The sequence below is a fragment of the Plectropomus leopardus genome, chromosome 14 (assembly GCF_026936395.1).
Source record: "Plectropomus leopardus strain MGB_pleo_1.0 chromosome 14, ASM2693639v1, whole genome shotgun sequence".
NCBI lineage: Eukaryota > Metazoa > Chordata > Actinopteri > Perciformes > Serranidae > Plectropomus > Plectropomus leopardus.
The window spans coordinates 7,479,947-7,503,553 of NC_142189.1; the positions used below are offsets into that span (position 1 = coordinate 7,479,947).

Genomic DNA, 23,607 nt, shown 5'->3' on the forward strand with positions numbered 1-23,607 from the left:
GTATTTCTGTAGAATCGCCCTCGCAGCAGCTATCGATAAAATAAAAAGGTAAACTCAACAGTATACCAATATACTCGGCATTAGGGAGCAACAGTGCTTCAATTCTGCTTTTCGCGTTTGAGCTTTAGTGGCAAACTGCTGGTGTGCCATACTGTTGAATGTACCTTTTTGAAATTCCTTAACTGTTTTTGTCGTGTGCATTTTGTTCATTTCAGCACCAAATGTTCTCCAGCATTAGCATCAACAATGTTTATTTATTCTTTTTTTTTTTTTTTTTTTTTTTAAATCGTCTCCAAGATATCAAGTACTCCTCACTGTCGGCTCGTTTCCAGAAATCGAATCTGGAAAGGTTTTTTTTTTTTTTTTTTTTTAGAATCAAGGCCATTAAAGATAAAAGTTTTCATAAATACTGGAGTATTTATTGCCATTTTCAAGTGTGTACATTTATCAGGGAAAGGGATGGTCATTTGTCACAGGTAACATTTTTATGTATTAGATCCCATCGTGTCACATCTAGGAAATGACAACTTGAGTTTATTTGAATCTAAATAAAACTATCCCACTCTTATCATGGACTGTTGTTTTAACTCAGTACCTTTTAAGGTTTTCAAGCACGCAAAAGCATGCATTTTTATTGACCATGTTAGCAGGCTGGCCAATAAAAACGATTAGAAATATTTGGGGGCAGGAGAGCACCGTTCAACAGTGCTACAGCTTTAGAGACAAGACATAATGTTTACATCTGAAAAGCCCCCATCCAGTTTATTTTTAAGTATAGTATTCAAGGTCGAGAGTAGAACCTCTGAGTTAACGCCCTCAACCTTCTGAACAAAAAGCTCATTATCAGAAATGCACGTAAACATTTAAACTGAACACCCCAGCACCATTTCCTCATCAAGTCTTTAATTTGATTGTAATGAGGATGAAAAAAAGCAATATATTATAATACTCGCTTAAAGTGCAATCAGAGAAAACAATTAAATCACACACAGTCCGGAAACCATCGCTGAGAAATGAGAGTTTGAAGAGATCGATATTTTCTCGTCTCGCTGATCTGAAGACAGTTGATCACCGAGACACTGATCGCTCTATGGGGACCTCTCTGCTTTCTTGATAGGCTGCGTATTTTTCCTGAAACTCATGGAGGAAGTTGTATTGCTGCAAAAAAGAAAAAAACATGTTGGTTAAAATATTTGTAGATCAAATATTAAATTTTAAAAGCCACAATTCACAGAAAATGAGCAACAATAAACACAAATATTACCAAACATACTTTAGGTTCTGTATGTTTTAGCTAAATAAATTTATTTAAAAAAATTATTTTATTTTATTTTATTTTTTTACACGTTACTGCTGAACATATCGACTTTATTTTACATTGTCACCCTACAGATAAGCATTTCCATATGGCCTAGGAAAATACATGTTTTCAAACATATTTTTCACGTAGACAGGGCTCTAAAAAACATTTTAAAAAATCTCTTAAAGTGGCCTAAAACTGTGTGTGGACAAGAGGCCAAAACATGGAAGAAAATATCTGAAAAAAATGAAAATACACATATTTTTATATATATATATATATATATATATATATATATATATATATATATATATATATATATATATATATATATATATATATATAAATCCATGAGAAAGAAATTTAACATTTGAGGTTTTCAGAATTCATTCTAAATATGGGTGATATGGAGAAAATCAAATACTTTTTCACCAAATATACTGATGAAGACTGTGACAATATGGGGCAAAAATCTGTTTCTTTAAATACCTGTACAGGTGTTGAAAATACCTAAAATTAAAATGGAAGAATCTTTTTTTTTAAAGCACCACTAAGGACGATCTTTCAAAATACTGAATCATTGCTCGTTTAAAACAGAACATTGGTAAAAGAAAACTGAAGTATAATACTTAAGCCTGCTGAGTTTCTTTTCTAAATGACAATGAAATAAGCGAAAACAAAAGGCAGCCTACAGGGGTTGAGGTTGAGGTTTGCAGTGGAAAACAGCATTAATGCTAAATAATGAGGTAAACACGCAGAAGCTGCAGTAAGCTATAAAAATCCTTAAATGCCACAGATTTAGAGAGGGAGAAATGCAACCTCTCACCTTCACGGTCTGTATCGCTCCTCCTCCTCGGTGCTCCCTGAGGATTTCAATGGCTTTGTTTGCCGTCATTGTTAGAGAGAGCTGAAGCAGCAGACAGGCGGCGACTGAAAACATGAGACGACCGTGTGATCAGAGCAGAGAAATAAACAGACTAAGCAGTATTTGACATTTTTCACAAAGGTCAAACTTTTCAGCGTAAACTAACATATAAAGACAAACACATTGATCTTGGCTGACGTGAAAAATGACCCAAATAACATTATTCAAAGTAAAAGTAAACGTACTTAATCCGGAGCGTCCCAGGCCTCCATAACAGCTAAAGGGAAGGAGAGAAAAAAGATCCAATCAGATGCTAAAAGCTGGAGGCAAATTGTTTGGTTGTATAACAGGAGGAGTCCCAAGGGGGAGTGTTACAGAAAATAAGTGTCTTTGTGGGGAGATGTTCTCTGAGCACTGTCTGAGCACTACAAAGGTTTAAAAATACTTCAAATATTAAAAAACACAAAGGGAGATCTCTCACAGAGAGTCTGGCTGGATCTGTGTTTATTTTTTAACCCTCGCTGACCCACTCTCTATGTTTGCATGCTGGGCAGAAATACCCTGCCACACATTTGCGTAGTTAACTCTCACACATATGGCCGGACCAGTACAACCGGTTTGATTTTGTTGTCTGTTGAGAAGCTTCGTTTCAGCCGATTTTACGCATCCTGGTTTAAAAAAGTGACACATGAACCTTCTTTGAACTGCTCTGAGGCTGCGGTCAGTAGTTGTGGTTACACAGAGTTTTCTACTCCAATAATAATTATAATTAGCACTGAATTCTGACTTTAAAGAAAAAGAAAAGTTCCTTATTTAAATTGTGAAAAGGCTCTGGTTTAACCACAAATCTTTACACACTTTGTTTACACAGGAAACATTTGTTGAAAAAAACAAAAACAAATTTAATCTGTTGTCACATCACAAAAGCTACTAATCAGACAAAACCTCGCCAAAGTGAGAAACACTTTGTTGTTATGAATATGTCACTCAAACTGAAGTGCTCATGTGCAGTGATATTTGAGTTAAGTTTGCTTGTTATTCATGAACCTTTCTGGCTACAGAAAACCGTCGGTGGAATCAGGAAAGAAAAAAGGCTTTCCTTCTTTTCACTAGTTTTAAGGGCGGCTCCATTATTTATTTTTTGTGTTTAGAGGTTTTTATATCATGCTGTAACTTTCTAGTTTTGTTGCTGATGTATTAAAATCTGAAAATTCTAATTTTGGTTGAAGTGTGTGTGTTTTAGCATTAAAAAAAAGACCTTAGGTAGCTTTTTACACAATGTCTTGACAACATATAAACCCACGTACTGCTGCCAACACCACGTTAGTTCATTTTTGAAAGTCAAAAAATGAAAAATAAAAAAATTGAGGCAGCAGGAAGCAAACCAACGTCCATGTGCTGTGAGGTAAAGTTACGGCTTCTTTCAAAAGGAGTCCGGTGGCTTTGCAGAAAGCACAGATAATACTTTCACTTCCCTGTGAAAGGGCTGTCTGATGACAGAGTAAAGTGCTGTTTCCTACGTCACCGTTTTTCCATAACGGCTGAATGAGAGTTTCAATTTGAAAACAAACAACTGAAACCAAAAAAACTCCACTGGAAAAAATAACGTTCATCATCAACAGCCAACTCATTTTGGAGGTCTAAACATGTACATAGTTTCTGTAAAACATTCAGCCAACTGGCAGGAAAACAAACTACTTGTTGTAACATGTCAACTTGTAAAAACCTCTTTTGACAGCCGCTCGAGTCTGCCAGGTAAAATAATTCAAACACACCGAGTAGTTTTTGAAGCCATTTGTCTGTTTGTCTTTTATCCAAAACAAAGAGGGACATAAATAATACTCAACATTATCCGAGATTTCAATAATGTGTCATTCGTTTAATACTTGTGCAGCTTTTAAAGCTATTTTGTCTTTATTCCAAATCTCATCAGTTCACTTACTGGATCACGGTCCTCCTGTTGTTCTCCAGGTTGACCTGCAGCTCCTCCAGGATCTGGCAGCACTGCTCCATCTCAGGAGCGTCTCCGTCTGGAAAGGGAGTGTGGTGAACTGTGAAGCCTCGCTGCCGGTAGACCTCCAGCAGGGAGGGGACCCTGTATTTGTTAAGCTCTCCTCTGGTGCAGAAAACAAACACCTCCTGAACACCCTGGTTCTGGAGCTCCTCTGTTAACAAGAAAGAAGACAGGATGTAAAACAACAAAACTTTCACACTTAGAAAGTGAGCTGAATTAACGTTACGATATAAGATTCTACAAAATAACTCACACTACATTTATCATCCTTACTGATCGGAGATAAAAAAGTTAAATAAAAGCTGAAATCTGCCTGTGAATGTTTGTTGATTGTTTAAAAGCATTTTATTTCTGCACCAGTAAGGATTAAGATCATCTTACCGACGTCTCTTTCAAGATTCCTGCGGATATCTTTGTATTTGCAGCCTGAAGTCAGATAAAGGAAACAGGTTTTTATGATCAGCTGCACAAAAACGTACAATAAAATAAAAGCACAGATAGATGAAATGCTGTATTACATCTTTACCTGGCAGTGCACATATCCCAAGAAACTGCGAGCACTCCACTATGGACAGAGGCAACCTTAGAGCCAATAAAAATATAATATACATGAACATGGCAATGCTTATTTTACTTTAATATTCATTGAAACACAACGACCATCTCTGTAGAACCAATTACTTCCATCACCACAATCAAAGTTTCCATTATCATTCAAAAAAAAACATCTGAAAGGCTCTTATTATTTCACAGATTAATTTGTAAAAGCATTTTATGTTGTAGATACAAACTTTTTTGTAATTCATGCATTTGTATCAATTTTGTAGTTTGATTATGAAACTTTGATAATTTGCACAATCTTTGTTTTCATCTTTTAGTGTATTATTATTGCTATTTAATAGGAGAGGTATCTTTACTCTCTTTAAAGAGACTGAACAGACTGGTCAGGAGGGCCGGTTCTGTCCTGGACTGCTCCCTGGACTCCATTGAGGAGGTGGGTGAGAGGAGGATGTTAGCAAAGCTCACATCCATCATGGACAACCCCTCTCACCCACTGCATGAGACTGTGGGGGCTTTAAGCAGCTCCTTCAGCAACAGACTGAGACATCCACTCTGCAAGAAGGAGCGCTACCGCAGGTCATTCATCCCATCTGCAATAAGACTCTATAACATCAGCATCACTGGCTGATGGGAACAAAACTGGCTTCATCCAAAATTCATCCCAGAGTAATTTGCACAACAAATTTTTGTACTATTCTCTAATCCATCTTTTGTGTACATACTATTCTATTACTTAATTATTATTATGTGTACATACCTTATTTCCTCTATGTACATACTTATTTTATTACTTATTTATTGTTATTGTTATTGTTATTTTCTTTGTTACATTTCACTTTTCTTTTTTCATGCTGCTGTAACATTTGGAATTTCCCCCAATGGGGGATCAATAAAGGAATATTCTATTCTATTCTATTCTATTTATAAGCCAAGTTTAGCTTTGAACCTCTTCTGCACAATGTTTTAAACTTTTCAAATACTTTTCTATACACATATCCATGCAAACAAACCTTCTAAACTAAAACTAAAAACACTTCGCCCTTTTTAAACAGACTGACTTTCACTCTCACTTCCTCAAGACAAAAGGAAAACTGCTGAAACTCACCAGGAGATGCGGAAGGGCGTCAGCTGCTCCTCTCCAATCTCCTCCTCTTCAGATGAGGAGTCAAACTCTGTCGTCCTCATGGCTACAGCCCAACACACTGTAGAGACACGAGGGGGGACACTGAAATTCAACAATCAGCCCACTGACTTCACATTAAGTGCACTTAAATTAGTACTGAAGATACTCAAGACTTTGTCACTAATATTTTTTTTTTAAAAAAAGGTGGATTTTAAGAATACAAAGAAACCAGAAAATTCACTCAAAAACCTTATCAAACAACTGTGTGGCACACTTTGGAAATTATTTGCAGCTTAGTAAAATTAAGGGTGTACAAACAAAAAACTAAAATTGTACATTATATCACAATAGCGCACCAAATACTGCTATAATAAAGCTTATAATGTCAATTTGGGATTAAACACTCGCTACAAAAACATGTATTTGTTTATGACTAAATTATATTATGCAGGTTTTTGTTTCATTATGTGCCGTTCCCCTGAATTTCACACCGCCATATGGTGTCGTGCTACTATGTATATAACACGCTAACACCAGGGAGGGTATGGTCCTTTAAATAAGATTACGTGTCAGCGAGTAGCTAGGCTACACACCAGCCTGTATGTAAACTATGAATTAAACATGCTTTAGTCTGGCTAGTAGCGATCATTTTCTCCTCTACCCAAAAGGTAATAAGAGACAAATGAAGACAACATCACATTTAACATTAAAACGTACGAAATGCTGTTTGGAGAGTAATTTGCTGCTGATAGTAGCTAACGCTAGCTGCTCATCTGTCAAATCGAAATCTAAAAACAGAAAACGATTAAACTAAAATCTTCATCAGAAGAGCATAAATAGCTGCGTAACATTACAGAGATACATATCTGTGTATAAATATGCGGTATATATTTGTAGTTTTTCTAAATCCTCACCGGTCACGCTCTCGTCCTCTCGGCTGTTTTGACAGCTCCGTCAGCTGCTGCTTCGATTTGAAAATTCCTTGAGCTCAGCAACCAATCACGTTCAAGTACTGTCCTCTGACCACGCCCCTCTCAAAACGAAGGAGGCACGTGTGCGCTCGGTTTATGCTGCGGGATGACCCACGCGGGCGGAGTGTAGAAAATCAACATTCATGAAATTTCCAAAAATGAGAGATAATAATCTATCGCCTAAACACTGGTGATATAATCTGTTTATTCAATAATACCCAAGCTGTTTGATGAGTGTTGTAAATATACAATAACTATACATTAAACACTATATTGAAACGAGAACAAAAATACAGTAATATACTGCACATAAACAGGCCATGACACAATATGAGCCTCACGTATATTTAAATATATATTTATGGATATTACGGACCTATTTATTAATCGTACATATATTTACTTTATACATTTTAAGCAAGTAAGTAAAATGTATGTATCTATCGCAGACATAAAGGACACAATGTCCTTTACAAGGGTAATATAACATACAAGACTATACACATGAAAGACAAAGCGACTACTTATAAACTATTTGTACAATGCACAATGAAAAAAAAAATCACATTATACTATTATTAAGTATAAAGTAAACACATCACGGCTGCTAGAGTTAAATTACTTGATTTCTAGATTATTTCCATAAAAAATTGCATAATTTAAGGCACTGTATTGTATATTATGCCATCTCTCTAATTCATTTAGTGTTTTTTTTTCATTATTGTTTTTCAGACCATCTCTGTTCTGTTATATATATTATTATTTTATGAATAACGAAAAAGTAATAGAATAAATTTACACTGATGCACAATAATTACTTAATAACTATATTATTAAGCAATTCTCCCATCAGAGCAGTGACATGGTGCATGGTGAACCTGACTGCCTCAGTTAATCACAGCTGCTCAGTGAGCGTCACGCGGGACATCTGCTGTCCGCACAGAGCCGCGCGCAGCTCAACACGCGACAGCCGCCTTCAGACACCGCCAATGACTGAAAACAAGTTTTTCCACAGAGGAAACACGGGGAATTTTAATTATTTTTGGGATTAACTGCATCTCCTCTGATGTTTGGAGAAGCGACATCAAGGAGCTTTAACTGAGGTGAGGTTTCTTTTACATCTGTTGCTTCATCAGTGTGTGTTTTCCTTTGTTTATGTGAATTCTTGGAAATCTGGACGTTATGGTTATGTTTAGAAAAGATAACAGCTTTTAAGTAGCTACCAGGCATATCACAGTCTTGCAAGCAACATATAATTTCTATATATTTTATATATAGAAGTGATATAATATCGGGATCTTTGTTATTGGTTTAAATTTGATGTTTTGTGGTGTATTTTCTGTTTAAATCACGAGGCTAATGCTTATAACATTTTCCATTTTTTTGCTGATCCCTGCCTGTCCTTCTGTCTGCAGACCTATAAGGAGGTTTCTTGGCTCCTGCAGCCATTTCCCCTGCAGGGCTGAGCTCTTTGGCTGGCTTGCTACTTCCTTAGCAGAGGGGCTGCTGGCAGGGGCAACGTCATAGCAGGTACCACAAACAAAACAAGAGTAAAAGGCACACAAATCATTAAATCTGATTACCGATGTCATTATAACTGCTCTCGTAAAAGCAGATTTTTATCAGTTGAAAGAATTAATGACAATTCACATACTTTTGTGCTGAAAATCTAAAATACTCTAATTAACTCTATGCAGATACTCAGTTTTTGCTTCTGTCTTACAGTTTAGGTGTGCATTTGGTCAGGAAGAGGTTAAAGATTCACTTCACTGAGGAAAAAAGAAGCAGGTTGACCTCACTGCTTTGTCACTATTGTGTGAATGTTATTTGATATGCTTGGAGTGAATTACACAGGAGAACATGCTTTTCTCTACATGGTGGTCTCAACTCAACTTTACTCTTCAGTCTCTCAGCTAGAAATATCTAACGGATCATCTGAGCTCACAGTTTGTGCATTTTAACAGCTGGGTGTTTGCAAACAGCCGTGTTTGTGTGTCTCTCTGTACAGGTCATGAAGCCTCAGGAGGCAGAGCTTGTTACTGAAATCTCCAAGGTATTCTGCACCCTCCCTCATTAGTTTGCCTGGCTTTGTTAAAGGGACAGTTCACTTTAAATTTAAAGCTCTTATTATCTGATTAAACTAAAATGAGCTGTTGTTGGTAAATAAACTCCAGCTGACGTCCAAGAGTAAAATCCAGGATCAAAATACAGTTTAGACATTGAAATTAATGCAAAACTTCAAATAAAAGCCTATTAGACACCCAGTCCCCTTCACCAGCCAGGTGTGGCTACGCATTTTGACAAGTAAAGGCCTGTCTCTCAATTAGAGCCCTGGTCTTGTTGCCATGCAGTCACTTTTATAGAAGTAATATTTATATGTATTAAACTAGGTTGTTGGCTACCTGCTGGAGTTTGTTAGTTAGCTGCTTAGATCACATATACAATATGTATATATGTTTTGTCAATATGGACATACTACTCACGATGTTTGCTTGGTAAGATTCTCCGCACTTAAATCATTGAGTTCATTTTACCGAAAATGTGAGCACCAGAGAAGACAGTATTACTGGCATAGTAAACAAGAAAGATGCAAAAAAGAGGTTAGCAAATGTGGAAGACTATTTTTTAAAAGGTGAGGAAAAAATGTCCAGTTAACTATATCCATAATTATGTATTTAAAATTATTTTACAATGATGATTTTTAAACTTTTTCAGGTCCTCTGTTGCATTGTTTTTAATTTTACTTTTTATGTTGTTGTTTTTTTTTTTACTTTTTATACATCTTTTTATTTTATTTTATTTGGCACATTTTCAGGTAATTATTTGTACTTTTCACAGATTTTTTGCTGATGTCTGGGTCATTTCTTTTGTTGTTGCTCATTACCTTCTTCCCATGTTTTTGTTGTCTTTAAAGCCAAATTGTTCAGGTTTTATTTTTTTGTGCAATGATTTGTTTTTATTAACTGATGCTCACATTATAGTTCAATTCCAAAAATACATCAGTTTCCATTTGTGCATTTGAAAAAAAAAAAATACTAATTTTAAAAAGATACACGAAGGTACCTATAAGATAGTGATAATATTAAATATAAATAAATAAATGAAATAAAAATTAAAAAAATAAAAAGGAGAAAAGAGGTAAAACATAACTAAACTTTTTATTCATGTTTTAAATGGTCAAATAAATAATTTGATTATTTTACAATCTTTGCTGAGCAACAGTTTAGCGTGAAAAGAAATAAAAGCCCAGCTATAAGCCTATTGAGTTCAGTGATTTAAGTAAATAATAGCTCAAGCAATTACTTGGAGTTTTACGGCATGCTTTTATCAGCCTTAGTTTACAAAGACTACAACCTCTGCAGTGTAAAAGTCGATGCTGTTGTGCCTTGTTAAAAGATTGTATTGTATTTTTGACTGGTATTTTCTACAGTTACAATGCATGGTCTCAGAGCTGAAGACGGGATTCACCAGTGCTCTGCTGGAGCTCAGTCAGATCCAACATGGAGACACGTACCTGAGGGAGGAGCTGGAGGAGAACAGGAGGAGCTGCCAGAAGAAAGCTCTTCGTATGGAGGCTCTGGTTGAGTCTCTGAGGGTGAGACTCCAAGGACTTTAGCTGCTGAGAGAAATGAGACAAGTGTGGTTCCAGTATGTGCTGTATTCACATGACAATTCACAGGAACACAGAAATGTTCACCGCTCAAATTTGACTGGTGCATTTAACAGATATTACTCAGTATACGTACCTACATTTAACCGACGTCTCGTCATCCAACAGGAGGAACTTGGAGTAATGCAGTGTCAGATCGTGCAGCTGTACAGTAACAGACAGAGACCTCAGCAGGATGCAAAGAGCTCCACATCCAAACATCAAAGGTGAACCAATCAGCAGATATAAACTACAGAGCTATACTGGCAAAAATCTCAAGCATGAATGCTTTCTGAACCGATTTCAAACATATTTGTGTATTAGGGCGCAACCATATACCTCACAGATGTTACTTTTTACACTTTTTACATTGCAGATGAATTCACAAGACTCAGACTTTACTCATTCCTTCATCTGCCTTTACTTCAGACTTAAAGTTTTTGCTTCAGTTGTGCTGAAGCAACAGCCCCTCAAAGTAGATCAAAACTCTCGTTTGTTTCTTTACAGGAGATCCACATTAATAATACAATACTTGTTAATAATAAACAGCAATAACAAACAGTAAACAATTACTCATAAAAAAAGCTGTTACGCCTCGCCAGGAGGTTGTTCCTGCTGGTAAAACATTTGTTGTAACATAAGTGTAAAACCTGCAGAGACGTTTTTCCATCTGTCCACTGTTGTGCAGCAGCGATCCAGCAGATTCATCCTGTGAACGGAGGCAGTGTGACTGTTCGTCTGCTCCGCCACCGGCCTGTCTGTCAAGAGGGAAACTGCTCCTCCACTGTTTCCTGCAGGGCCTCAAAGCCGGACTGAGTGAAGGCACAGGTGAGAAGTTTCAGCTGATTGCTTTGACACAAAAGGCCAGGTGTGAATAATGACATCGATGATGGCTGAAGTCCATTTAGCTGCTTTGATTTCAGGTTCATGGCGCTGTGCATGCTTACTCACAGTCACTCTCACGTGAACACTTGAATATAACAGAGCCACATCTCGTGTCATGAGTAACACCTGTGCTTCTCCTACTACCTAAAAAAGGCCTGTGGTGATTCAACTAACAATAAACATATGAATATTACAGAAACAATAAATGGCAACCTGTAAAAATGACATTAAATGGGCAGTAGGTCATTCTGCTAGGTGGAGTAGGTCAGTGTGTCAGGTAAAAACATCAATAAGAACAGACCACAACCTGTTTAAATGTAGTTAAAATGGGGAGAAGGTCATTCTGAAAGGTTAATATTTGTACCTAACAGAATGACCTTCTCCCATTTAACTACATTTACACAGGTAATAGTCAATTTTAGTACATGTATCAGTTAGAATAGAAACCCATCTTGTATAAACGTAGTCAAACGGGGGAGAAGGTCATTCTGATAAGGAACACGTTTTTAACTGTTTCAGATTTTCTCACTCTTCTTTATTCTTACTGGTCTCACTACTTTATACCTTTACGTTTGTATTCTGATTATCATCGACTGTCTTTTGTTTTAAAAGAGCTCCATAACAAAAGTTTTATATTTGTTATTATTATAAAAAATGTGTTTGTTTGATTTTACTGAAGTCACTCCGAGTCAAAGCACCTTCCTCAAAAGCACTTGAGCATTATCTTAGCCAATTATTTCTGCGAGCTATATTTCGATTATCAGATCACGGACAGAACTTAATGCTTAGCCACAAACTATCATTTAGTGGAAATAGAAACGTTATGGGTGAAATGCATGTCTGTGTGACTTGACGTTTTTTCTTTTTTGTGCAGATGCACGTCATCAGGTGGCAATGCAGCTTTTGCATTCTGAATGGGAGTACGTGTCAACTTTAAACCAGCTGTACGATAAATACAAGACACCACCAGCTCACCAGATGACTGTGGAGCCGTAGTGAGTGTTAAAGAGTTTACATAACTGAGCAGAAAACAACATTTAAGTCTTGTCCTGTCGAAAAGGGAACAGCAATCTTTTATTAGGTTGTAACATATAAACACGGTTAAACTGCATGGATTATTAATAGTTGCGTACATAAATTCTATCAAACAGATGCAAAAATGGAAGTTGTTTTAAAAACAATATTTTTTAAATTTGTTTAAAAGAATATTATTTTTTTATTGCTTTGTTCATTGTATATTCAAAATAAATGTTTCAATAAATATTTAAAAAAAACAAAACAAAAAAACGTTTTGGCTGTGTCCAAAACTGAATGTACATCTTAGGTGTCAGGAAAATAATGGGATAGTTGATTTTTTTTTTAATCTCTTTTGGTGAGGCAATTTATACTGCTTAAATTGAAAGAAAAAAATACTCCTATCTTTAAGAATTTGATAAAAGACCTTATAAACCATCTGACTTTGGAGAAAATTTGATATTCTACAAGAGGGTGAACTCTGAAATGTTACACTGTATGGCAACCTTTTAGTAACCTACCGAGATAAACCACTGATACTGCAGTTTTGTAATACTGACCCTTTATTAGATATAGTATACTTTTTTTAGTCTGTTAAATTTTGTAAAGCTCTTTTGTTTTATTTTGTCTTACCTGCCATCATCGTCACACACTCTGTCCACTTTGATTAAAATCATCTCTTTGTCTTCTGTGTCGTGATCCAGTCAGACATATCTGAAGTTTGTGGAGCAGCTGCTGCAGCGACATCTGCTCTTCAGAAACACCCTGCAGGAACGATTATCTGCTGAACACTGGAAATCTCTGGTTGGAGACATCCTGGTGCAGCTAATCGGACAAAATGATGTAAGCTGATGTTATTCTGAATGATTTCACTCAGTTACGCTGAACACTGACTCATTCTTGCCCTGTTTTTGGGTCATCCAGACAGCCTTTTCAGATATGTACCTTGGATACACAACTACCTTAGCATCATTTCTCTCACTGGAGTTCAACAGACTAAATAACTCTGAGAAAATGCAGGTATTTAAAGCGATACAGCATCAGCATTATTCAGTCATAACGTACCTGAGTAACAATGCTGACGGATGTTTTCTGTCTGCTTTTAACAGAGCGGCCAGATGGAGAGAGAGGAAATGAAACTGCTCTCCCTGCTGTTGGCACCTGTCTCTCGTATACACAGCTACCTGAGCCACATTCAGGTGAGTCAGCAGCTTCGGTGAGTCCAGTCTGTAGAGCTGCAGCTACATGAGACGTGACACTGCAGGTCAACACAGAGCTGAGGATGGAATAATGAGACGTCCAACATCTGAAAAACACACACACAGTGACTCAGACCAGATAATAAAACCCATGAGGATGTTTCTTCAAGACAGTGAAAGGCTAAAGAATAACAGAGAACAAAATACCTTGAGAAGTGTTTACAGTCTTATAATTTTTAAAGTTTTTTTTTAGATTTAAAGCCCTTTCAAACATGAAATCTATCCCTCAATTGTTGAGGAACATTTCCGGCATGAAGTCGTGCATGAATGGGAGGAGGGATCGATATACAAGAAAACCTCGACTGTCAGTTTACCACCTCAATACCTGAAAGGTTATCTCCGGAAATTGTGTGCAAATAGAAACTTTAGAAACCATTTTAGGAGGTATTATTGTTCAACAATACATTTAATTAAGGTTATTTCTTTTTTGGTTTAATAGTTAAAAAGCTGGAGTTAAAGTGACCCTAACCCTTACTAAATTTGCTTCATTTTTCTCATTGTAACCCTGTAGAACTTGCTGCAGTGGACGGGTAAAGACCATCCTGACTGTAGCCTCCTGCTGGGAACTGAGCGAGCACTCAGGAGCATTTTGTCTCGCTGTCATGTGACCCTGGAGGAAGATGTCAGATGGGAGGAAGGAGAAGGAGCTGGACAATGGTCAGGACATCCCCATCAGATGATCTTTAAGTAGAAAGACTCAAGCTGATGCCTCCTATATCAGATTAGATGTTTATATCGATCACCTGTTGGTGTCTTTGGAGATTAAAATTATCTTCATTCTTTGCATCAACAGCAGCTACTCTGATGCGGTGGCTGGTGGATCATCTGCAAATTGTTGCACTAGGGGCCAACAGACCAGAGAGCCTCAGCGCGAGTCCAACACTGCTGCACAAAAGTGAGTGTCGCCCTGTGCTGGTTTCAGAGGGAGCATTTTAGGGGAGATAAACACAAGAGAAACACATTTTAAAGAGGAGTGGATCCCTTAGTAAACATACAAAGGCCTTGTTCGGCAAAAAAATTTTAGTATCCAAAGCAAATGGGTTTTTTTAATGAAAGAAGAGAAAATGTATTTGCAGTTTCCATGTTTTCAGATCTAAAAGATGAAATTTTGGGGTTAAAGCAGTTACAAAAGAAATGGGAAAGAAAAGATGACAGAAAGAAGAAAGGAGGAAATGATAGTAAAAAGAAAGCCGTAAGAAAAGAGAAAAAAGAAGGCGAGGAGGACAGGAAATAATGAAAAACTACATTTTTATATGAGCTGTTCTAATGCCAAATGTAAATTGTACAATGTAAAAAATAATCTACAACTGTCAGAAAAATGTAGCACAAGTAAAGTGACAAAAAAAGAAAGAAAAAAGTAACGTAAAGTAATTGTACAGAGTAAATCTGCTACAGGTTTTTTCCTCTCACTCTAACGGCTTTGCTGGACTCTCAGTAAAATAACTTCCACTTTCCTTCCCACAGAGACGACCAACCGGCTCTCAACCTCACTAACGGAGTTGACGGCTGTCACTCGATGCGTTTGGAGTGCTGGTCCTGCAGCCCAGTGAGGAGGAAGGACTGTGGAAGAGACCGGACCCTCCTGAACCAGCCGGCCCGTGACTGTGGACACGCCTACTGCTCCCTCCTCACTCCGGACGCTGCGGCGTGGGGAGAGAACAGCGACTCAGGCCAGGGCACCTACAGCCAGCCCACTGGGAAAGGTATCAACGGGCTGGAGGCACCTCACACCAACCACAGCCTCGAGGACTGCGAGACAGACCCGGACGACACCTCGGCCTTCGACTACTCCTCCGTCACCTCCTGCAGCCCTGACGGCACCCTGCGCAGGGAGATGATGGGCAGCAACAGTGGGGAGGATGAGGAGGACAGCCAGGTGCCGGTGCTGCTGAAGCCCTCGTACAGCCAGCAGCAGCAGCAGCAATCGAGGGACGCACCCAGAGAGAGGACTGTGTGTCTGAGGTGGCAGATTCCCAGATTAACCCCTCACCCTCCTCTGAGAAACACCACAGGGCAGTGTGCGGACGGGCCGACGCCGTGCCTCGTCAGCTCTTACGGGAAAAGGCTGGTCAGTGTCAGGAAGGGGTCGCCTCCTCTACATCCGAAAAGTGCCTTTAGGCCTATCTGGGATGATCCATCCAAACAGGTATTTAGTTGTTTTTTTGAAACATGGGTCAGAATGAAATGATGCCAGTGTGATGAATAAGTTTAAAACATGAAGAAAACATCATTCAAGGAGCACATACTTCTGCCGAGGCTGCACAGACCACAAGTAGGATTAAATTTCAGTTTGGCACCCTCTTGTGGTAGACAAGCTGGTCAAGCAGAACATCGACTGCAATTCTCATTGAGACTGACGGGAGGCCATGGGTTTTGTTTCAGCATTGGGGGACACATATGAAACAGGGTGTTTGAGGTGTCCTCTGCAAGAAAATTGAAAGCACTTAATTTTGTGCATTCTGGTGTATTTTTATGCACAAATTTTGCCTTTCCTGCATCAATTTATGGTGTGAATGTCTTAAATTTTTGTTAAAATATGTCCTCTGTTACTGTCATGTTTTAATGTCAGGGACATATGTGCATAATTTAAATACTGAGGGGGACATGTACCCTGTGTCCTCCCCTGAAATCTACACTGATAGACTGGCACACAAAAAATTGGGAGGATTTAGTGTCACTAATGTAAATAGTGGATAGAGTTGCCATATTGGAACTGTCTCATAAAAAGCTATCAGAGATGATACAAGATGGTACAATTACATTTTTAAAGGTCTACTCGGGGTCACTTTAATAAAAGAAAATATTTCACCTTTTTAACTTTTTTTTAAAGACAGACATGGGACACGTGCACCTGAGTTTTACAGTTCTTGAAGGAATACTTGACCCACAAAATGACTATTTGTATATCAATTACTCACCCCATCTTCAATTGAGCACCTGGACAAAACGTTGTTTTTCTCCTCCACTGTGAACACATCCAAAAAAGGGAAAATTATTGATAAATTTAAGAAAAGGGGGTCAGGTTTAACAACGCCAAAACTAGATCAAAACATCCTTTTACGAGCTCTCACATGACTCCTGCAGTCCTACTGTCATTCCTGCAGTCATATGCTCAGTACTTTCCAAACACATACATTTATGCTAATTTCTTACTATTAAAAACACTTCTGCACACAAGTAGCGGCCTGTGCAAATGCGTGGGTTTGAACCCTGCGCAGAGTTCAAGTGCATTTTGCTTGCCCAGGTGCACGCTTTTACTTTCATTCATCTAGTATTTTCTCAGTTTTCTGATTCTTCATTCATTGTGGAGGCATGCAAGAAAAACAGTTGTTTTTTTTTTATGATACATGGGGTGAGTGATTTACGAAAATAGTGAAATTGTTCAAAAATGCCTCCTGTGGATCTGCATTAAAACTATTTTTTTAAATGTGGCCAATACCTAAACATTTTACCAACATCTATTGAAAAATATAAACTTTTTTTTGAGAATTTCTGACAGAATATAGGAGATGCTGTAAGAAAGGACATGACGATGTATAACAGAGGCAATTAAGTAATAAGGTATTGCAGATTTGTGTCCTGCCAGTTATACTCTCAAATCTTCTCTCCATGTATCACCTCATCTACCAGGCTGATTCAGCACCCGAAAAAGACAACAGACAAGGCTTCATACCGATTCAAGCACCAGCGAGACAGAGCTTTCAGAATTTCAACCCAAGCAGAGAAAATCTGAGGTAAGAGCCTCCATCTGGTAGTTTTATGTCAATGTTGACACTTGAACTTCTCTCTAATCACAGGTTGGATGGTGATACAGAAATGTACAAGCTGCTTTTACAAAAACATGAAAACAACCGAACGCACACTTGCATCGTGACTATCAGTGCACATACAATATACATATGAAAAATGAATTGATTAGTTGAATAAAGTTTTACCTGTTGCATCTCTTCAGACCAGGCCTGTCTCAGCAGAGAGGAAACCATGCAGCAGCCATGAGCGGTGGAGGATTGTGGGACGACAGTGAAGACAGCGAGGGACCCTGCAGCACCGTTTGACCTCTCCAGGGACAAGAGGACTATCACTAAAAAATGTTGCACTCAAAACTTTGAAGTAACAACCAAACATGAGCCCAAGGTGTGATTTCTTCGACAGAGACATTTTCCCCAAAAGATCACGGCAGCAATATAAATGCATGAAAGAGGAATCAGTGAGCCTGAAACAATGTCCTCGCAGATTTACATTATATACTGAATTTAGATGAAAAATTCAATATTCCAGGCCAAATTGTTTTTAATTAGAGATGTTGATATTGTTTTATGGCATCAATGTATGTGGCAAAGGAAAAGTACTGAGTAATAAAAGTAAATTTACTTTATGAATTCAATGACTAGATTTTAATATTAAAGGTAGCAATAAAGGAAATAGAAAAAGAAAAGTACACTTACTGCCATTTTAAAGGAGAGTTAGCTTGCTAATGCTAACACGGATGCTACGAAGCTACAACTAGCAGCCGATTAGCTTCTGTCTATCTTAGCACAATGACTGGAAGCTGCTAGCTTGGCTCTATTAAATACTAACAAAATTAACCTTCTAGCACTTATAAAGCTCACTAAATAAAGACACCGTATCTTTTTTTTTTTTCATTTGTCCAAACGAGGAGTTAAAAACGGAAATCCATTGTTTAAACTTCCGGTGTCGTTTCTGTGCAGGTGCAGTGATTTCATGGAACGTTCGATGGTTACCTGGCAACAAGCGGTACCGGCCGTAAACCGGCGAAATGTCGTTTTTACTTTTAGGTTTTACTTTAAAATTACAACAAAGATTGTATGATGTGTTATTTATTAAACCCTAGAGGTGCTAGACGATGGATTTTGTTACCTTTGAACATAATTATGCTAGTTTTCAGTCTGTGCTGAAGCTAAAAGGAAGCTAGTAGAAGCTACATAAAATAAGGGACTGTTCTCTATTTATCTTAGAAGGGCGTTGGCTAGCGTGTGACTTAAAAAAAATCTTGACCCTCACCATAGCTACATTTTTTTTCTCCTTGAGCCTCTCTAAGTAACTCGTGGACAATTCATGAAATTCCTTTTACCATAAATAACCACTTTTGAAAAAATATTTACACTAAATGCATGTATTAGAGCCAAGGCTGTGCACAACATTTGACAGAATAATACCAGTAACTTGGCATTGAAAAACTTAAAAAGATTTTAAAAACTTACATTTCAAAGTTAAAAGTTGTAAATGTTATTTTGTAATTGAAAGGCCTTGGTTTTTCACCAGTGCCATGTATGCTTTTTATAGGATCTGGTTAATGCAAACAGTTGATTTCATAAGATGTGTATAAAGACATTCGGAAATTGAAACATCTGACAATAATGTCTGTTTTTAAAGTTTCTGGCTATGATTAATGCTATTATTTGAGGGATTTTTAAAGAAAACAAGCCTTTTACACCTGCCAGTGGGTTTGAGGTTCAAAGGGTATTTAAAATAAATACAAAATACAAATATTTTAAGTTGTATGTCCCTCCCCTAAGCCAAATTAAAAATCATAAGTTCCTACAGTGTGCTTAAAAAAATTGATAATGCACTGCAATTTGGCACCAACCCGTCCCCCTCATAAATAATTAACAGTCTCTTACTAACAACCAAAGTATATGCAAAAATCTAAATTTTATAAAAGAACAAACAAGGAGAGAAATGAGTAGTTCAGTACAAAATAAGACTGGGTGATTTATTAATCTCATCAAGACCATTAATACAAAGCAGTTAAAAGGCCACATACCATCAAATAAACCAACTGCTGGATCAAGCTGTTACAGCGCCACCGGAGGAAAACCAATCTGTTATTCTGTTGGGGTTTTAAAAAAAAAAAATCCAACAAAGAAAACAAAAAGACAAATTTGGCAAAATGAACCCCATTGATTCTGGCTTGGGAAACTTTGGGAAATGGACAAAACATGAGTGACGACAGAAAAGTGGTTTGACTTAAGCTGTCGATTAAAATTCCTCCAAAACTCCCCTTTTATCTCTAGTTTGAAGTTTAATAATCCACCATCATCGTCCAGAGGAGGAGGAAAAAAGGGCATGAGTGATTTATTCAGTTTTTTTGCTGAAATCCAGCTTGTGGTGGTCAGACATTCTCAGGTGTTTGGGGTTAAAAGTGAGGTGGTAGACTCGTGTTATTTTTCTGCCCTGATCCACGTAGAAAGTGAGTTTGAGCAGTTGCATAGGACCATTGCATTTACAAACATGACCTATAACAACTGTGGCTCTTCAATAGTACAGCCTAAAGTGCACAAAGTGTGTTTCTCAGAAAAGAAAAAGTCCCAATTCTTCACTATGCTCAAATACTTGCAGCTGAATATAGGTCGTTGTATATTCAACTGCAACTTTAATACAATTCCAACCACTGTTTAATGAGTGTTAGCATTAAAAAATCTTTGAAAAGGAGAAAAGGCAATTAGTAGGATGTACAAAGTGAAGCACACGTCTAAGTAAGTGCTTGGCATATTGAACTGTATTTTTTTTTTCATTGCTTTAAAACAGCTAAGGGGCAGGGAAGAAAAAAATGGCTTTCCTCAGTTAATACTCCCAGTGTTTCAACTGGAGATTGTCTGTAAGTAAGTTAGTGACAGTGACCTGTTTTTTTCTTGTTTTGTTTTTTAGTTTTTTTTTTAATCCGACTGTAGCAGCATAGGATTATTAGGCAATATTCGACTGAACAGATGCGGATGAGGGTACAATACAACAGGGAGAAAAAAAAACTTGTCACTTTATACAAATTATTTAGTTAGTGTATACATGTTATACACAGTATCCACAAACATGTACAATTTCATAGTGTATAGCTTTGTTCTAAACATTACATAGGCAACTTTATTTTTTAGCATTTTAGACACCATTTGCTTATTTCTGTAAAGTAGAAAACAAAATAAAAGGCACATCTGAGCATGATGCATGGATTATTTCAGTCTTTTCCAAAGTGAAAATGTTTTCAAGCGGGAAAAAAAAGAGAAAAAGACAGAAAGAAGAAGTTAAAAAGTTCCTCTTTTTCATGGGTTTTTAGGTATTTTCGAGCAGCCACTGGGGGGAGCTGACCCAGCTCTGGTGGGAGGCTGCGTGCTTCCAGTGCTGAGCTTTAACACCAATGAAGAAGAGCTGGGGGCTTTTGGGAGAAGAGCACAGTGTCAAGACAGCAGCGCACGTCTATCAGGGGATCGGTTAAGACATCAGCTTTCAAAGAGTTGGAGAAAAACTCGTCCTGGATCGGTGCTGTTTGATAATCGTGGCCCTCTGTCGGGATATTTCCGAATCCGAACCTGCTGCCCAAACTCGATGTGCAAATGGAGTGTTCTCGGCTCTCGCTGTCCCATCCGGGGCCGTGAGGACTGGAGAATGGGGTCAGAGGTCACCACTGTGTTTTTTAAAGGCAACATTTAGTGGCTGCGGAGAGGCCTGTCTTCGGATTTAAAAAAACAAAAACAAAAAACAGTCTGACTTTCGTCTTTACAGTCACAGTGTACAGTTGAGATACAAGGTGGGGGATTCAGTGTCGCCTCCGTTAATGTCACATCTGTTTAAAAAAAAAAAAATCCCTTATCCCCCTGCATAAAATAAGACTTTGGCAACTGTTTTAGGAAAAACGAGTCAGTGGAAATGTCTGCTGCTCACAGCCACCGTGTGAAAGAGCTACGTCTGAGTGGATCGTTGAGGAGGAGGAGAGGTCTTAAAAATCTGTGAGCTGCAGCAGGACTCCAGATGATGTCAATGCCCAAAAACACAAAGCATGACATTTGAGGCTACAAAGTCCAAGGCCCCCCCAGAGTCGCCCCGCCCTGACAGCGGAGCGGGACGCGGGGTACGTTAAGAGTGGGAGGGGTGAGAACTTTAATCAGGAGCAGACGTTCCCGCTCCGCACAGAACAAACACACAAACACTCCTTGTTGTTTATTAGCTGGCACACTGGTGAGGGTTTCTCATTGGCACAGAGGGTTTGTGATGAAGGCGCAGCTACTGATCCCCTGAGAGGCACAGCGGGGGGGTGTGATTGGTCGATGCAGAGGGCGGGAGGGACGAGTTAAGAGAGTGTGGAGCAGTGTTATTCTTTCTGATCAGTAGCTTTGAGTCCACTGTGTCGTAGTTTGCAGGTTTTGAAGTTTGCATTTCAAGATCACCTCTAAAAGAAAAAAAAAACAGAAATAACTCACTGGCTGCTGTCGGTGTTCTCCACCAATGAGAGGCCTTGTAGCGGCGGCTGCAGCAGCTCCCTTTTGTATGTCTTTGGTGGGAGTTTGGGGAGTTGTGGGCTGGAGTTGTGGCGCGGGGGGACAGGTGGAGCGGTGATGGGGACGGGAAGAGGGTAGAGGCTGTTCTGGCTGGCGCTGAGCGGGCAGCTCCGCCTGGGGATGCGGGGCGACGGCGTGCTGGGCGGGGTGTTGGGGGAGCTGGGGGAGCTCCCAAAGTCCCAGTGGTATCGACCCACGGGGGAAGGCTGCATGTTGAGGGGGTAGTTGATGAAGATCTCCGGGGGCCGCTGGGGCACCGGGGGCGGCGTGTCGGGCAGAGGGTCGCGGGGCGGCGGAGGAGGAGGGCTGGGCAGGGGGCCGTCCATCGGGGGACCGTTGTAGACCGGCGGTCGAGGCTGGTTCCGGGGCAGAGGAGGAGGCAGCCGGGGAGGGATGGCCGGGGGACTGTCGGACCTGGAGCTCAGCTGAGACAAGACGAGAAGGTTTACTGTCACTCTAAAACATGAGGTTCATGAGAGGGAACGAAACGGAGTACTGAGGTCCCCGTAAGCAAAAACTAAACTCTAAAACCAGCAGAAACAACATTTAAATACAATGAAATAAAACAATAGTCTAAGATTAATAAAAACGAATAGTGCAGGGATAAAAACAGTTTAAATTTAAAAGCACAAATGCATTAATAAATATAAGTATAAATACACAGAGAGACACACGGAGATCAGAACTGTGTAAAAAAAGATGTACTACCAAACACGTCATCCTGACGTGCACAGAGCAGGTTAGGATATGTCACCCTTTACTTTAGTTTTACTTTAAACAATAAACCAATGGAATATTTTTCTGTCTGCATGCTGATGTTAACGTGATCATCAACTTTCTCACTGTGGTTGGAGTTTTTAAGTTCCTCTCGGCACTGCACGAACATACGCCAGAAGCCCATGTTCTCCAATTTGCGGGAAATGTCTCAAAAGCAAAGTTAAAGTGCTGCATGAGAACAACGCTCTGCTATTTTTTAAATTATTATTTGCAGTTCACAAAATCAGGTTGAAACATATATACTTTTTGTGCCAATATTTAGTAAAATTCCTGTTTTATCATTCGGACACAAATTTTAACCTTTTAACATGGTCATATAATTTTTTTTAAGCACTTGTAGATTTAATCCTCACTACAGCGTATGTCATGCAAGAGAGAAAAAAAGTACATTATGTAAGATTTAGGGAGAATTTTTTGGCATCTAGCTGTAAGGCCAAATTATTTGCAGAGGCCTATCTGCAGTTTTCTCCAACACTGTTCGGCTGGTTGGAGACCGAGTGCTAGCCCAGCACCTGCTAAACTGTGCTCACCTTTTTTCTTGGATAATTTAAGATTCAGACATTCAGGAGGTTTTTATCGTGAGCCAAATTATCCACCGAGGTCTCTTCCTCTCCAAAACAAACAGACGGGGTATTTACTCCAGTAAAACACTCAATAAAGCAGTTTCACATTAGAAAAAATGGTGTCTTTCCAACACTCTTCAGCTTGTTGTCAAGGGGCTGCTAATGACGGTGACTGACGCTAAAATGTAAACGGGCCCATCCAGAGCCAGTGTTTGGTGTGTCTGTTTTGGGTAGAAACATTGCGGTGCAACATGGCAGAATCCATAGACGAGGACACGCTCCCCGTGCAGATATAAACAGCTCTTTCTAAATTAACGAAACACGATTCTTGTTTTCAG

The 23,607-nt window shown here is 38.7% G+C and overlaps 3 protein-coding genes and 1 long non-coding RNA gene across 10 annotated transcripts in view; 1 reads left to right on the forward strand and 3 right to left on the reverse strand.

Annotated features, from left to right (window-relative positions):
* Positions 1-886: 886 nt before the first annotated feature.
* On the reverse strand, positions 887-10,620 carry cdkn3 (cyclin dependent kinase inhibitor 3). 3 transcript variants are annotated; one of them, XM_088087802.1, is made up of 9 exons: positions 10,585-10,620; positions 10,349-10,453; positions 5,846-5,942; positions 4,706-4,761; positions 4,561-4,605; positions 4,108-4,330; positions 2,411-2,442; positions 2,127-2,230; positions 887-1,158 (listed from the first exon to the last, which is right to left on the reverse strand). In XM_088087802.1, exons 3-9 carry the CDS (start codon positions 5,923-5,925, stop codon positions 1,069-1,071), a joined length of 630 nt encoding a protein of 209 aa, XP_087943928.1. In that variant the 5' UTR covers positions 5,926-5,942; positions 10,349-10,453; positions 10,585-10,620; the 3' UTR covers positions 887-1,068. The 3 variants fall into 3 exon arrangements, with proteins under 3 accessions (XP_087943928.1, XP_087943929.1, XP_042356337.2); XM_088087803.1 differs by having other exon boundaries at positions 10,349-10,450; positions 10,585-10,603; XM_042500403.2 differs by lacking the exons at positions 10,349-10,453; positions 10,585-10,620 and adding an exon at positions 6,778-6,875.
* Positions 7,745-19,531, forward strand: si:ch211-67f24.7 (uncharacterized). Of its 4 annotated transcripts, XM_042500400.2 has the most exons (15): positions 7,745-7,937; positions 8,250-8,364; positions 8,843-8,887; positions 10,265-10,429; positions 10,613-10,710; positions 11,172-11,311; positions 12,243-12,363; positions 13,087-13,225; positions 13,307-13,402; positions 13,492-13,581; positions 14,153-14,298; positions 14,435-14,536; positions 15,106-15,787; positions 17,272-17,375; positions 17,594-19,531. In XM_042500400.2, exons 3-15 carry the CDS (start codon positions 8,846-8,848, stop codon positions 17,694-17,696), a joined length of 2,028 nt encoding a protein of 675 aa, XP_042356334.2. In that variant the 5' UTR covers positions 7,745-7,937; positions 8,250-8,364; positions 8,843-8,845; the 3' UTR covers positions 17,697-19,531. The 4 variants fall into 4 exon arrangements, with proteins under 4 accessions (XP_042356334.2, XP_087943926.1, XP_042356335.2 ...); XM_088087800.1 differs by having other exon boundaries at positions 8,250-8,887; XM_042500401.2 differs by lacking the exons at positions 7,745-7,937; positions 8,250-8,364; positions 8,843-8,887 and having other exon boundaries at positions 9,916-10,429.
* On the reverse strand, positions 15,794-17,699 carry LOC148187415 (uncharacterized). The gene is made up of 3 exons (XR_015778763.1): positions 17,577-17,699; positions 16,560-16,606; positions 15,794-16,064 (listed from the first exon to the last, which is right to left on the reverse strand). It is a non-coding gene; the product is annotated as an uncharacterized LOC148187415 (long non-coding RNA).
* Positions 19,350-23,607, reverse strand: part of sos2 (son of sevenless homolog 2 (Drosophila)) — a 42,939-nt gene continuing 38,681 nt past the window's right edge. For both annotated transcript variants that reach the window (XM_042500218.2, XM_042500216.2), the window contains one exon: positions 19,350-22,354. In XM_042500218.2, the coding sequence (XP_042356152.1) occupies positions 21,848-22,354 (507 nt within the window). In that variant the 3' untranslated portion in view covers positions 19,350-21,847. The remainder of the gene's footprint in view (positions 22,355-23,607) is intronic.